Source organism: Solanum pennellii, chromosome 2 (genome assembly GCF_001406875.1).
Source record: "Solanum pennellii chromosome 2, SPENNV200".
NCBI classification, from domain to species: domain Eukaryota; kingdom Viridiplantae; phylum Streptophyta; class Magnoliopsida; order Solanales; family Solanaceae; genus Solanum; species Solanum pennellii.
Window position 1 is genome coordinate 25,499,491 of NC_028638.1, and position 16,662 is coordinate 25,516,152.

Sequence of the window (16,662 nt, forward strand, 5' to 3'; positions counted from 1 at the left end):
TGGTACAGATAAGTACATGAAACAAAAATATTCCTAGATCATCAAATATATGGTTGTTCCACCAAAAATATAAATTATGCAAACAAGTATTTTTTAATTTTGGAAATATGCAACCTTTTTCCTTCAAAGCAACCCTTGTTATTTCCAGTCATATTGTCCATAAAATGCAATAAGTGTTGTCAAAGGCGAAAAGCGCAAAAAAACTCTAAGGTCGTTGGGGCTTTAAGCGCAAAGCGCAAATAAAGCATGGGCTTTATTGAAAAAGGCGCAAAGGGAGAAAAGAATACAAATATATTTGTTTAGTCCAAGACTAATAATTATACACATGACCAACAAATATATGACCAAAGAAATTGAATTGTTTTTATGGTAAAGTGAAATATCAATTGTTTAGTTTTACTTTTTCATTAGAGACTCATTGGCAAGGAAGCATTTGCCTTAGAACCTTGATGACGACACTGAAACACACATAAAGCGTGGCGAAGTGCTCAACACGGTTTGAGCCTCACTTTAGGGCTTAAGCGCTCTTAAACCACGCTTTTGATAACACGCATGGGAATTGTTCTCCAGATTTGCTCAAGGTTTTAGACATCCTCGACATTGTTAGCATTCCAATGAACTCTTTATCTTTAGAGGAATCGCCCATGAAACACCAGTCACATTAAGTATCAACTCTCAACATTCCTTGGACGCTGCAATTCAAGAACAAATTTTCTTCACATGGGCAGTATGTATAACTTGGTGCAAAACTTCTCTTCCATGGATTATTCTTAGTTAAATAAAGCCTCCCAAGTCATAGTCTATCCAAAACAGGCAACTTTGACATGAGCTTTAGTTTTCAGTTAGTCTTCCAAGGCCAATTAGGTACCCTAACCCTAAGTTGCACGGAGTCTTTACTTCCGATGCCACATCTATGTCGGACTCTCCAAAAATGCACTATGTTTGGAGAATCCGACACATCCGATGATAGTTTTGATGAGTTTGAGCAACATAGCTCCGATCCTAAGTTTTATAGCAGAAAATTATGGCAGTACATAACAGAGAGCATTTTATCATTGCTAGTCACTCAAATCAAGCCATCCACTTCAGTTTAAACAATTGATAGACTCCAGCTGTTGAATAAGTTTGACAAAAATCTTCTGGCTGCCAATTGAGATTAAACATATGAGCTAATCTCAACTCGTTAATACTATACATATACATCTTAAAGTTGAGCAAAAGTGTTGGTCATTAAACATGTATTATCTGATGAAACATTTGGAAATATGATAGCACTTAGACTCACACACATGACAGAAGTGTCAATAAACTAGCTTATAGTCATGCCTGGTAGATCTACTATAGAGGCTAAAATCTTTGTTAAGTTGATCTAGCCTAAATATATGAGTATACCCTTTAGCAACAAGGCGAGCCTTAAGTCGATCAAGCTGACCATCTGAACCAATTTTGGCTACATAAATCCAACAACATTTACTTGTACTACACACAAGCTCCCAAGTACCACTCGTATGCAAAGCAAATATCTCATCAAGCATAGCCTACCTCCATCCAGAATGAGAAAGTGTTTCACCAATAGTCTTACGAATGGGAATAGAGGACAAGGACGATACGAAGACATAATGTGGTGATGATAGACGATGATAACTCAAGAAAGTATAATGTGGGTTAATATTTCGAGTGGATCGTATACCTTTTTAAAGTGTAACGTTTGGCTAAGAGGAGAAAAGTCCGTTGTAAGAGAGCAGGGTCTGGTGCATTACATGAATCATCTGGGATTAGTGCTGGATGCGAACGACAATGATAAGTCAAGAGTGATTGCACTACAACGAGAGATGTAGAAGTTATTGTAGATTCCTTAAGAGCCAGTATAGGTAAAACTTGAGGTACGAGTGAGACCACATATACATCAAGATAATCAAAAGATGTATAGTAAGGCTTAGATTCAAAGAATGTGAAACGGTGGACATAATGTATCGATGAAGATCATGATACCCTTTTTGAACTCAAGAGTAACCACGAAAAACGCATGTGAGGGCACAATAGACTAATTAATCTTTTCTTGGGGTGAAGTTATTGTGAGAAATAGAGAAAAATAATATTATTAAATTGTTGTTGTGCTACATTATTACATTGAGACCTTATTTATAGACCCTATAATGCAATTCTTTACTAAATAGGATACTATTTAGTAGTCCCATTCCTATTCTAATAGGATTTTGTATAAACCTATTTCTATTCTAATAGGATTTTATAAACCTACTCTTATTCTACTAGGATTGTATAAACCTATTCCTATTCTAACACTCCCCCTCAAGCTAGTGCGTACAATTTATGTACCTAGCTTGTTACAAATGTAATTAACACGGGACCGATGAGGGGCTTGGTGTGATATTTGCAGACTTAACAAAATCACACCGTCCAAATTTTAGCCCGATCCAACGATTAGTTAATCGAGAAACACCGATCTGAAGGTTGCTTGTCAGGGAAAAAGACAAAAGAACCATTTTTCTTCTCTCTTCTCTCTTGCTGAAAGCTCTCTCAAAAAACCTCTCTTATGTTCTAATGTCTTTCAAAGACAACCGAAAAGACTGCTTCAAACCATAGAGTGACTCACATAGTCGACATACAAGGCTACTAAACTCCCCCGAGCAACAAAGTGCTCAAAACCTAGTACAAAGTATATGGATCATGTTGGAATAAATAGCCGAGTTGATATTAAACAAGCCACGGACTAATTGGAACACACTCATATGCCGGAGTATTAGATTTGATGGCTAAAAGTGGTCATAGTCCAAGGAGTAAAATTATATAGGTATGGTCGAAATGATGTCATGACCCAACTAGTAAATATAAATTATATAGAATAGTTCAAATCGATGGAACGACCCCATTGAAAAATAGAAATAATATGAGTAGGGTTAGAATGATGGCATAACCCTACGAAATCAGATTAGAGGAGTCATCGGAATGACGAATGGGACTATGCAAATCAAATTTGAGTCACTGAAAAGACACATGATGTTATGCAACTCAGATATGAGAAAATAACTCGGAAAAATCTACGATACTACACAAATTAAATATGAATAGTAGTCCAGGGAGATGCACGGTTCTAAGCAAATTAGATATGCAAAGAAAAGATAGTCACCAAAAAGATGACACGGTGCTACAATAATTATATGTGAAAAAGAAGTCACTGGAATGATGGCACATTGCTATACAATTAAATATGAAAAAATAGTCACCGAAATGATAGCACGGTGCTACACAAATCAAATATGAAAAAGTAGTCACCGGAATGATGGCACAGTGCTATACAAATTAAATATGAAAAAGTAGTCATTGAAATAATGACGCGGTGCTTCACATATTGAATATGAGAATAGTCACCATAAAGATACACGGTGACTCAACTTTTGCTAACATAATCATCGGTCGAAGGGGCGGCATATATGAGTAATAGCCGGTCGCTGACAACAGAAGCTCTTTGATTTTCTACCAAGATCGTATAGGCTCTGATGCCATGTGAGAAATATAAAAAAATAATATTATTGAATTGTTGTGTCTATATTATTACATTGAGACCCTATTTATAGACCCTATAATATAATCCTTTACTAATTAGGATACTATTTAGTAGTCCTATTCCTATTCTAATAGGATTGTATAACCTATTCCTATTCTGCTAGGTTTTTATAAACATATTCCTGTTCTACTAGGATTGTATAAACCTATTCCTATTCTAATAGTTATGAACCAAACATGTGCTTCCAAAGACAGGAGGGGGGATAGAGTGTAAATGTGATTGCGGAAACAATATAGAACGTGGAACCTGATTTTGAATAGAGGATGAGGGCATTCTATTTATTAAATAACAAGCGTAAAGACTGTATTCCTAAAAAACGTAGCGAAACATGAGATTCAAGGAGAAGGGTATGAACGGTCTCAATGAGATCCTACTTTTCCTCTTCGTTAGAACTGTTCTATTTAGGTGTGCATGGACAAGTAGTCTGGTGAATAATGCCTTGGTGAGTCGTGAACTTCTAACATTGAGAGGATATGTATTCTAAAGCATTATTGCTTTGAAAAGTACAAATAGAAACACAAAACTGATTTTGTATTTCAACAAGGAATGTTTTGAATATAGGAAATAACTCTGAACGATCTTCCATTAAGAAAATCCAAGTGCATCTTGAATAATCATTAATAAAACTAACAAAATAATAAAATACTAAGGTTGAATTGACTCTGCTAGCACCCCAAGTATCAATTTTAACTAATGAAACAATTGGCTTCGAATGACCCTCGGTATTACATGAAAATGTAGCACGAGTGTGTTTCCCAAGTTGGCACGACTCACAATCTAATGTGGATAAACTAGACAAATGAGACACCATCTTTTGTAGCTTGGATAAACTCGAATGCCCCAAACATTTGTGGATTAGGTCTAAAAGATCTATAATGGAGCATGTTGTGGAGGAATTTGAAGAGGTAAGATAGTAGAGACCTTGTGATTCATGTCCTATTCCAATCATTTGTCCCGTACTTTGGTCCTGCATGGGAAAAAAATCATCAAAAAATGTTAAACCACAATGTAGGGCACGTGTGAAACGACTAACAAAAGTCTAGAGTGATAGAAGATACGGGTTTAGCTTTTCCAACACCTTATGGTTTTGTTTGGATCCCTTTGGCTAAAATAATAGGAGGAGAGTTGTGAATAAACAATATTCGTCAAAAGTGATTTGTTACCTGAAATATGACAAGAAGCATGTGAGTCCATTACCCATATCCAAGACACTAGACTATGAAACAGAAGCAAAAGAATTACCCGCAACAATTACCCGCAACAGAAACATTAGGTTGAGCAACAGAAGCTACTTGTAGAGGTGTTTGCTTACTTGCTCGATACTGAAGAAACTCATCATAATATGTCTGAGCAATATGAGCATCAATGGATGGTCGATCTAGCTGAGCAATAGATGGTACTTGTGGAGATGTGTGCTTACTTGCGTGATTCCAAAGGAACTCATTACATTCCTTTAGAACAATAGGATCATATCTAGGTGGTGGTCCATGCATAGTATAACATGTCACAGCTGCGTCCAATTTTATGGCAATAACTACACTTGGATCGACATTTCCCATAGGTCCTCCTTGCCAATTGTCCATAGACGGATATGTTCATTTTTCTATGGTTTGATATGCGAATATAGGAGTTAACAGTGGGTGATGAAACTACTCTGTGACTAGGAGGCGCAACAAGTTGAAGTAGACGAGAGAATAATTCATCAATTGTAGGAACCATAGGACTGGCTAGAATCTGGACACACACAAAATTAAGGCCAGTAGGAAGTTTAGCAAGTGTAAGAATTAGAAATAATGTTTGCCTGTGCTCTTGTTGCTTTTCCACATTTGTAGTGACTGACATCAAAGTTTCAAATTCCTCCATGATTGCCTGTATGTGTTCCAAGTAAGTAGACATATCAGAATCTTGTTTCTTGAAGTTGTCATCCGAGATATCACATCATAGAATTGAGATATGTCATTAGTGTATAAAACTCATGTTTTTTCCTAAACTGAATAACATGTCCAGAATGGGCGAAACAAGGGCATTCACTTTGAATTAAAAGAGCGCCAAAATAGACATACATAATTGAGCATCCACTTTCTCCCGTTGTGCTTTGACTTTTGCATCCTTATCACTGGACTATGTCTTTTCATCTATTTCACAAGCATTGTTTGTTAAGTGATCTTGAACACATTGACCCTTGTACCACAACTCAAGAGGAAGCCCAAGCTAAATAGTTTATACTTCTCATTAATGGTTTTGAAGTGATTATAGGGCATGTACTTCCAATCCGTGTATTTTTGGAGCCACAAACATCACAACCAAAAGATATTTTTCAAAATTTGACGTGAAAATATTAAGAAACTTGTTGGAAACAGCCTACAGTGCCTGGAAACTGCTTGGAAATTCTGATTTTACCAGGAACTTGCCGGAAACTGTCTAAAAAATCGCCGGAATCCTAATTCCAGCGATTGGTTCTGGTGAAAATGGAGAAAACTGGATGGGTTTTGATCTGAAATACTGGATGACCCCAACAGAAAAAAAAAACAGCTCAATTTTTTTTTGACTAGAGCGCAATGTTATCTAAGGCGAAAAGCGCAAAAAAGCTCTAAGGTCCGTGAGGGCTTTAAGCGCAAATAAAGCGTGAGCTTTAATTAAAAAAAGTGCAAAAGGGAGAAAAGAATACAAATATATATATTTAGTGAAAGACTAATAACTATAAACATGAATTGACAAATATATGTCCAAAGAAATTGAAAAAAAATTATGATAAAATAAAATATCAATTATTTAGTGTCACTTCTTCATACGAGACTCATTGGCAAGGAAACATTTTCCTTAAAACCTTGATAACAATGCTGAAGAGCACATAAAGCGAGTGAAGCGCTCAACACGTTTTGAGCCTCGCTTCATGGATTAAGCGCGCCTTTGATAACACTGCTAGAGGGGCCCTCACGTGTCGGTGCGTGATCCAGATCTCGGCGGAAAACTTCCACCTTTGAACGGCGCGTGAGGGGTTCTTCTTCGGTAGAACTGGATGGGGTGTGGTCTCCTGAGCTTCCTGAGCCTCGTGATGGTGTTGGTTTTGCACAACACCTTCAGAATGGAAGATGACACAAATCAGCCCTAAACGTTGCCAGAATTTGACACGGTGACTTGAAGTTTCACACCAATGTTCTTATACCATGTGAGAATATAGAAGATAATATTATTGAATTGTGTATCAAATTGTTACATAAAGACCCTATTTATAGACAATACATTAGACTCCTTTTCCAACTAGGATTCCTATTCCTATGCTAAGAATTTTGCTGATGAGATAAGCAGTCAGTGCATACTGACTTCATGCTTCTGGTGTTCAAAATTTTTGCTCATCTCAAAGAAAGAACATTTTTGCTATCCCTTTAAAGTATCGTAGTAGAAGTATGAATATAGCATTGGCCATCCATTTGAAGTAGCATACTAGAAATATGAATGTAGCAGTCTTATATAACTCTTTTGGTTCTTGGTGTTTTTGGAACATTTTCACGTTCTTTGATCAGCAATTAATGGTTATTGAACTTTGGTTATTAGTTGTAATTGTTTGTTTCGTTTTCTTATTTAGGTACTGGGAGGCTTTGATGCATCAAATTATGTAACTGAGAGGCAATGGGCTACAGCTTCAGATGGCACACAGATACCTATATCAATAATCTATCAAAAAAGCCTTGTAAAACTTGATAGTTCAGACCCGTTGCTTCTTTATGGTTATGGATCCTACGAGGTGATTTACTTGCTAATTATTGAGTAACTAAATGTTGGAGTACTACTCTGTAGGTGTCCTTCCTTTTCTTGTTTATCTGAAGGAAGAAGGTCAATATCTCTTTGTTGTGGTTAGGCTAAGTGCAGTGTGGTTGTATCTGATGGTTTCTGAACACTTTTTTACAGAATCTCGCAGATATTAGATGGAAAAGTTTTGTGACATGACCTTTTTTGTACTGATGACCATTTGTGTAAATGGAACAAAAGTTTGTCAAGTTTACACTTCGTAGAAAAATACTGCAGATAAAAAATGCAAAGTTAAATGAAATAATCTGATAATACAATGTATATGTCACCTGAGTTCAGGAGTTAAAATGTCAAATTTTTAAAGAATGCATTGATCGTGTATGGTTTAAATTTGATAGTCTTTGATATACACTATCAGACAAGTCCTTCTGTTTTTTTCTTTATAAAGGAGGGTACTAGAAAAGCGTACACGTTTTCCTCGGTATAAATGAAAATCACCAACAACTGATGGCTTTCGAATTTTATTTATGTGAATTCTTCAGTCTATCAATTGTGGAATTCCTGAGATTTATTTTGTTTGCAAGGTCACAGCTATTTATCTGTTGTTTAATACTTTTAGCTTGATCATTCTTTGCTGACACTGCAAATGTCATATTCCTAACAGATATGCATTGATCCCACTTTCAAGGCGTCACGCTTTTCTCTGTTAGACAGGGGTTTCATTTACGCTATTGCTCACATTCGTGGAGGTGGTGAAATGGGGAGGCAGTGGTATGAAAATGGGAAACTGTTGAAAAAGAAAAATACTTTCACAGATTTCATTGCTTGTGCAGAATATTTAATAGACAAGAAGTACTGTTCCAAGGAAAAGCTTTGTATCAACGGAAGAAGTGCAGGTGGATTGCTGATCGGTGCTGTTATTAACATGCGTCCTAATTTGTTCAAAGCCGCTGTTGCTGGGGTTCCTTTTGTAGATGTCGTAACTACAATGCTTGATCCAACTATTCCTTTAACAACTTCAGAGTGGGAGGTTAGGTCTCTTAAATTTAAATCCGTGTATGCCTTACTTTAATAAGAAATATTTAGTGGCATGACATTCATTGGTGTGGATTCTCCATTTGAAATCACTTAGATGATCAATATGAGGATATCATTACAACAATGTATCTGAGAGTGAACCTCTTTGGCAATGGCATTGGAATTTATGACTCAGATTTCCAGTGGATAAACTATAACTGTAGTAGTAAATTTTTTGTAACATTGATCTAAATGTGCATAAGGTGAATTTGAGGTGTTGTGAGAACCAGATTGTGAGACTTGGAAGATGAATATTTTGAAGTTTGTGATTGATGTTTAATCTATTCATTTGGTACAGGAATGGGGTGATCCACGTCAGGAAGAATTCTATTCCTACATGAAGTCGTATTCCCCTGTTGATAATGTAAGTAATATATCCGTCTCTCATGAAAAAACCACTTAAGATTTGTGTATTGAGCAACAAAATCAGGAAAGTACACTTATGTTAACAACTCAACATGCCTTTGCCTTTTTTCTTTTGTCCTTTTTCTCTTACAGGTCAAAGCACAGAATTATCCAGACATTCTTGTTACAGCTGGCTTGAATGGTAAGTGAAATTGAAGCTGGTGCAGCAGTTTCTAGTTTTGAAGATATATGATAGGGAAGGGAAAAAGTGTTTGGGGGAGGGTGGTAAAGGGCTTTGGTAATGTTCATTCCTTAAACTTGCTTTTGAATTCTGGAGGGAGTTGGCTCCATTATCAGTTGTGAAACTAGTAATGTTACATGGAATTGACTGTCTTGGGACTATTAAGGCCCAATTATCTATCAAATATGAATAGCATAGAATTTAGAGGCTCAACATATCCACACAGAAGGTGTATGTAGTACATTCCGGGTATAAAATTATAGAAGGTTGTGTGAGATGGTTTTGATGTCCTAAGTAGACATCTAAACACGTCAGTCTGTTCTTCCATGTGACACTGGTGATGAAAAGTATTTAAATGCAACGAATACGTGTAAGATGACATGGAGTGAAGTTGTTTAGAGTTTCCTTGTTAGAATCCATGAGGAACTCAACCAAGAATGTAATACACGAAAGCAAAGTATCCATATAAGTATATGCCCAACTAATTGGGATTAAGGTTGGTTCGTTTTTGGTACACTTACATAGATTTAATATCATTAGGAGTCTTTGTTTGGAGACTAGTATGTTAGTCCAGGGATAAAAATGAGATATGAAGAATTCCTTGTTCTAAAGAACCATAATTTGTCTTATAGGACAAGTTACCGAGTTTTGAAAAAAACTTTCCAAATGGAGCATATTGGATATAGTTAGATCAGAAGGGAGAGCCAATTTTCTTGCAATGATGCACAGCAATAACTTTTTTATGCTTCAGAAATTGATCGCCTTTAAAGCTAGCAGTTTAAATTGTCTGACTTCTGGAGTTAATACTTCAACAAATGATGGCTTTATTAGTTTGACTCCTCATCTGTCTGGTGATGACTGTGGACACTTCTAACTAAATTAGAAAACCAGAAATTTATTCAGAGATACATCTTGGAATGACTTCTTTTCAGTTTCTTCTCATGTAATGCTACTATACTTTATTATGCTTTGCTAGTACTGTCGATCCACAGGAGAAAAAGATTTAAGAGTTCCTCAGCAAATGTCAACTTCCGGTAAAATCGTATACTTGGAACACTGTCAATATGTCAGGTCATCAAAGCGTTAATTCTGATACTTAGCTAATTTGTATTATTTTATTTTTATAATCTAGTTGCAAATGATTGCTATTCCTGTAGAGTTTTTAGATTCAGAACATGTAAAATATCAGAACAGGATAAATGCAAAATAAGATATTTGTATCTTATCAAAAGACAGTCATAAGATTCGAGTTCATTTAATTAATATGATCTCATCTTTATGATCCAGCGTAATTTTCTGCAGTCCATAAGTATGTACTTATCTTTTATAGCAACTAAGAATATTTGCTTATAATATGGGCAAAATCAGATAAGACTGATATAATGGTTTATATCTGTCCTAACATAAACTTGGTGAAACAACCATGAAATAAAGGAGTAATCTCCCGTCACTTGTTTAGATATTTCTACTTTTGATTTAATATGAGGTCTTAAATTGTGACAGATCCACGTGTTATGTACTCTGAGCCTGCAAAGTTTGTGGCCAAGTTGAGAGAAATGAAGACGAATGATAATTTACTCTTGTTCAAATGTGAAATGGGTGCAGGACATTTTTCAAAATCTGGAAGGTATGATTTTATAACTAGATTTATGACCGGAATCATTTGGATAAGAAATGACAGGATTTTCCTTCTAGTGGAACTTGCATCTTTTTCATTTTTTTTTGGTAACTGTTAACATTTGTATTTATGTACTTAGGAAGTACTGGAAAAACGATATTTACATTTAAAGGAAGTAAAAATCTTCCCAGGAGCTAACCTAACTCTTGATGGACCCTAAAACATCTAGAATTGACGCAGTCTCATTAGAGTAAATATTTGTACACAAAATGCAGAACAAAAAATTACATTTTAAGTTTAATCTCCTGCATATTGCTACTCCCATCCTTAAATCATCTGTCATCCTTTCTCTCCTTATAGTCCAGCAGATGCTGGCAAGGATAATACTCCATCTTTCTTTCTTTTCTTGTTCCAAAACCAGCTTCCTCCCAACTGAAAAGAGTCTCATCAATCTTACCAGGTATTATCCAAAATATACCTCTGAGATTGAAGAAAATCTGCCACAGTTGGTCGGTGATTTTACAGTGTAGGAATGGATGCCTTACTGTCTCTGCATCCTTTCCACATCAAGAACATCTATTGCATAAAGATATTCCCCTCTTTGCGCATTGTCAAGAGTCAAAAAAGCCTCGTTAGCTAAAACCCAAGTGAAACATGCCACTTTGTGAGGCACTTTGGCTTTCTAGATGTGCTTCCAAGGCCATTTAGTATTCTGACTACCAATATGGTTTGTCAGCTTGTATACCTCCTACACCTTTTGCTGTGCCCATGCCACCATAATTAGTCCTCTCCTCTCCTTCAGTTTTTTGGTTACTTAGTTTAGAGTTCCCGATGCCTATATGATAACAAAATGTCAGAAAACCAGGAGATCACTTCGGGTCTCAAGCAAAAATCTCTTGTTGAGAAAATCTTACCGATCCTATGAGAGCTCTGAATTCTAACATGTTTCTTGGATCTGAAGTATAATTTCTGCTTTCTGGACTAAAGATCATCCACTGCTATTAAAAGCCATTTATTCGCCCATTAAGCATGAAATATATGTGAGGGTTCCTTGCTTCTCGCTGGTGAAGCGAAGCAACTTCAATCTTCATACAGTAGGACGAAAAGGGTTTTTTTTCCCCTTCATTTGACGTTAAAAGGTTAAAGAAAATAAGAAAGTCAAAATATGGCCTTTTGCTTTCTAACAACTGGGTTCCTCTTTACGTAATGCTTATGGGTTCTATTTATAATTATAATGAAGTAATGAAATTTCGTGGGTATGCATCCTGTAGATCTCATCAGATTACAATTCAGGCAATAAATTGGTGTTCTTTACATGTTCTTTGCCATCCCTGACCATAATGCAGTGAGCCTACCAAATCCAAAGGTATTCTGTATTATCCACAATTTTCTGTATATACCAACAAAAAAGCTTCACTAGACATCTACACTTTAGGATAGATGAAGACATTGAGATTCCTTCAAAGCATATCAGGTTTCCTCTCCTTCCATAGACACCAAAAGATGGTCAGAGAAATCATCTATCAAATCTTTCTGGAGTCTTTGGCTTCTCATTTACCCCAATCATATAAATGTTTCCATTATTTTGATTGCTATAACCCATGGCAGACCAAACTGATTCAAAAACATGTTCCAAATGTTCTTGCAATTGTGCAGTGGAGAAATAAGTGCACATGCCTTCTGTTTCTTCATTTCACATGTAATTCCTGCTGCACAGAACCATCCTCTTCTTCTGATGTTATCTTGTGTGAGACAGACATTTAATGACACTATTCTTGTAAAACATGCCAGTTTTACTGGAAAGATTAGTTTTTCGGGGCCAATTTTCCGTATATCTGCTGGTAAAATCCTGTAATTTATTGCATAGTTTTACTGATAAGATACCTTTCGCATTACTGCCCCATTTCATTTTGCCTCTCCGTCGCAACTCCATCAGCTGTTGAGCTCCCAATATTGTCAATTCCTTCTGAAAACAATATTCCGTGCTCCTTCTCCTGCATTCAGCTATTTTTGCTTGAGAGTCTGCTACAAACTGGAAGAAATGTGGATTATCTTCTTGTAGAATGCTATTGCTCAGCCACTTATCATGTAGAGTCAGATGGGTATCCATGACCAACTTCAAATGCAGTTACTGAATTACTTCACTGTTTGTTGATGTATTTCTAGTGAGCAGTGCCATGTGGAGTACTTGATATTCTTGGGTGCCAACGGCTTTCTTCCCTATCCTTGGCAATTACAACTTGTTTCCATTGGGTCCCATTGTCATTGTTGCATCTCCACAACCATTTCATAAGTAGATTTTCGTGTGTGCTGCCAATTTTACTCTTGTTCCTTCATTCTATTTTGGTAGTCTACTTTGTCCCATTTCAGCAGACTGAACTTGTATCGACTGTTGTTGCCATCTCGTAAGAACCTCCTCCTGATTTGGTCCAGTTTTGTCAATACTCAATACCTTGCTGAAAATAGGGAATATAACATAAGGCATGTGAGTTTGCTGTCCAATGTGATGTTGATTAGACTCAATCTTCCATCCATTGAGATTGCCTTTTCTAGCTTGCAAGTTTTTTAAGTTTTTCCATGATATTTGGCTTAGCATCCCCATAGATGACTTGTAACCAGTTGGAATATCGACAAACCCTCTTTTCACATCTTTCCGGCTGCAAATCATGGTGGTTTCCATCCAGATAGAGATTTTGAACATGAAATCTCCAGCATCTACTACAACAGAGGTTATAATATTGTCTAGGTGCCCTTTAACGCGACCCTAGCCCACCACAAATGTTTTTTAGACTGGTCTTCTCCTGTCTTTAGACAGCCCTGCATCTCTCCTCGATTCTCTAAAAGTGTTCTGCGACCACAAGTGGAGGGCAAACCCAGTAATCTAAACCCAAAAACTATCTGGTTGAGCTCTTCGGAAATGCACCCTGCTGCACCAGTCAATTTTTAGCTCCATGTTCTTCCATCGTAACTGCCTATTTTGATTCTTAGGGCCTCTTTTCTTAAGGGAAGTTTAAAGAGGAACCTAAATCATTCGTTTCGTACATAGTAACCCCTCATGAAAATTTTCATTTATTGTGAACCCATCTACGCAAATCTGAACCTATTGGTATTTCTTGATGAAGAGGAACCTAAATCATTCGTTTCGTACATAGTAACCCCTCATGAAAATTTTCATTTATTGTGAACCCATCTACGCAAATCTGAACCCATTGGTATTTCTTGATGAACACCTTTGGATATTTGGACCAAACAGTTTTGGGGAGACTCCATGCTCTGAAGAAGTAGTTTGTTTTCTACATGAATCTTGTTGACCATGGGAGGTGGTGCCTTTGCTCCTGAGCCTTCTTCTGACCATCTTGTATACGAAGGCAAAGTTGTGCAATCCTCCCTATCTAGTCATACCAATTTTCCTTGGATGAAGCCGACTCATTGATATCCAAAGACTTAGTTCCCGCTATGAAGAATAATCTCCTTGACATTTTGGATGAGTTTCAAGACAATTAAGTTAATGAATGATTGGTAATAAAATGTTATCAAGGATCAAGAAAATAATCTAATCGCCACTTACTGGAAATGATATAGACCACATATGGACCAGAAATTAATGTGTGCATCAGAATAGCTGGTGGTGAGACTGATATGTCTGAATGGTTGGCCTGAGAGTGAAAAAGTTGGTTTTCCAAGTACTCGCCTGCTGCTGGAAGAACATAGAAGAAATAAGGAAATGAGAAGAGAGGATCTGACACTTTATAGTGTGAGAGAACTATTAGCTTGAATAATAACATAAATGTTTTTTCCTCGTTATCTCAGAAAAATCTTAGAAGGTGTTTGTGTCAATTTTACTAACAAAAGTGGTGTCTTTTGGCTCAGAAAGATTGTGATGCATGACTAGTTTGGTCTGTTGGTTTTTTTTTTTTTGCACAATAGGGTCGGTACTTAATAGGTATGGCCTTTACTTTCTACTCATTTTATCATATAGGAAAAACATGCACAGAGATAAATAGAGGGACAGAGTCTTTGGTTCAACCAAGCACTGCTACCATGATAAGAAATTGGTATCATTAAGTTCTTATCTTGGTATGAATGCTTAGGTTCATACCAATTTCATGGTTTACCCAATGTTGAGTCCCCTTCTATATAGTTCACACCACAGATGTTCAGTCCTGAGCATGCACGGGTAGGGGTGTTAGATCTCACTGCGGTTGGGAATTTGAAATTGGGTTTCCTTATTGGTCTTGGACAATCTTCAGTTCCTCACTTTATGAACTACCTTTTGAGAGCTACGCCAAAGTTATTTTTTTAATCACAGTCTGTTGAAATAGGAATACGAACAAAAATAATTTATACAATATTACTTAGAATAGGAACAGGGTACAAGAATAATATCTACAATGCTACATAGAATAGGAATTGGAACAAGAATGTATATACAATCCTACTTAGAATAGGAAAAAAAATAGGAATAGTATATAGAATCCTACTTGATAAAGGATTGTTTTTGCAGTAGGACTTTGTGAATGGTCTGATGGAAAATATAGAATTTAGTAAGTGAACAAAGTCTTAATAAATAGTTTTTTCATGTCGTTCATATTTCCATTTGCTCAAGTTTTCGGTCAAGCTCACTGTGTTTAAGGTACGTACAAAACTACGGGAATTTTAACTTTTGGATTATATTGTGAGATCCATGGTACAATATAGTTCATGTTCATCAGATGTGTTTCTTCATGTAATCAATTCTACTTTCAAACTAAAATCTGTTGAGTTCCTTTCCCCTGTTGCAATTTTTGACGAAAGAACTTTTTTTTAAAAAAACAAAAGAAAAAATTATAGAAAGAAGGAATGAAGAGAATATTTGCATATCTAATCTTCTCATAGTTTTAACTTTCCGTGTCTGATGCAGATTCGAGAAGCTCCAGGAGGATGCCTTCACCTATACTTTCATACTCAAAGCTCTCAACATGCTAGGCTATGAGCAACAATGATAAATTCATGTTGATATATTCCAATTTTCTCAACAATTCTTAACATGAACTATTGTCTTATTTATGGTTCAAAACCTGATTTTTGTACTCATTTTATTGACTTTGATTGGCTTCTACTATTTTGTTGAACACACGCTTTTATTGATCAGTTTTGGTTCCAAATCTGATGGCTGTCCACATTAGTTTCGTTTCTTCTTTTTCCCTCTAATTTTGTGGAGAAATAGTTATGATTGCCAATGCCTTGTTTTTTGTTTGAGATGTGATTGATCTCCAGAATGGGTTTACAAATTAAATGCAATGCATCTAATGTCTGTCATCTTGCTCTACTTATGTTCTAAAACCATCAAACAATCTTTATTCGAAATTGAAAAGGTGGTTTTCAATAATGTAGGTGTTCCTTGTTATGAAAGAAACATGAGATTGTAATAGGATATACATAAATTTGGTGGGAGGGGATTAAACGGTGATATTATGAATTCATTAGTTGAAGTGGATTTATGTATATACATGTATGATGTCTAACATATCTCATCAATACCCTTCTAAAGAGATGTAACATTTGATGATTTTATACCATATAAAAGGGATGTTCCTTGTTAGGATCGAAAATAAGCAGGTGTATATGCGGAAACTAGCAAAGCAAACCTCAAAAGACAACGAGTAAGAAGACAACGAGAAATATACCAAAAGACACAAAGATTTAACGTGGTTTGGTCAATCGACCTATGTCCACAAAGGAGATGATCAATCCACTATAAATATGAGAGTACAAAATACAGAGGGAAACAACCTCAACCAAATTCACTCAGAATACATGGGAGGTTCACACAACTGATAACGTATCAAGCTTGTGACCCACAAATTCTCCCTCTAACCAAAACTCTCAAAGCCCTTAAGACTACATTGTGAATGCTGATTAAGTTAGTAGGAACATTTCTCTATTTATAGAGTCCTAAACCTTTTCCTACAAGAAAAGGATTAGTCAATCCAAAACCTTTTCCTAAAAGGAAAACCTATTTATGGTAAGAAATCAGGGCAAATAAAACCCGAGAAATCTCCCCCT

At 36.2% G+C, this 16,662-nt stretch overlaps 1 protein-coding gene across 1 annotated transcript in view; it reads left to right on the plus strand.

Moving 5' to 3' along the window:
- The window catches only part of LOC107011263 (protease 2), a 36,919-nt gene extending 21,158 nt beyond the window's left edge, over window positions 1-15,761 (plus strand). The window contains exons 6-11 of the mRNA XM_015210680.2: window positions 7,173-7,331; window positions 8,001-8,366; window positions 8,712-8,777; window positions 8,912-8,960; window positions 10,503-10,626; window positions 15,518-15,761. Coding sequence (XP_015066166.1) covers window positions 7,173-7,331; window positions 8,001-8,366; window positions 8,712-8,777; window positions 8,912-8,960; window positions 10,503-10,626; window positions 15,518-15,599 — 846 coding nt within the window. The 3' untranslated portion in view covers window positions 15,600-15,761. The remainder of the gene's footprint in view (window positions 1-7,172; window positions 7,332-8,000; window positions 8,367-8,711; window positions 8,778-8,911; window positions 8,961-10,502; window positions 10,627-15,517) is intronic.
- The last annotated feature ends 901 nt before the right edge of the window (window positions 15,762-16,662 follow it).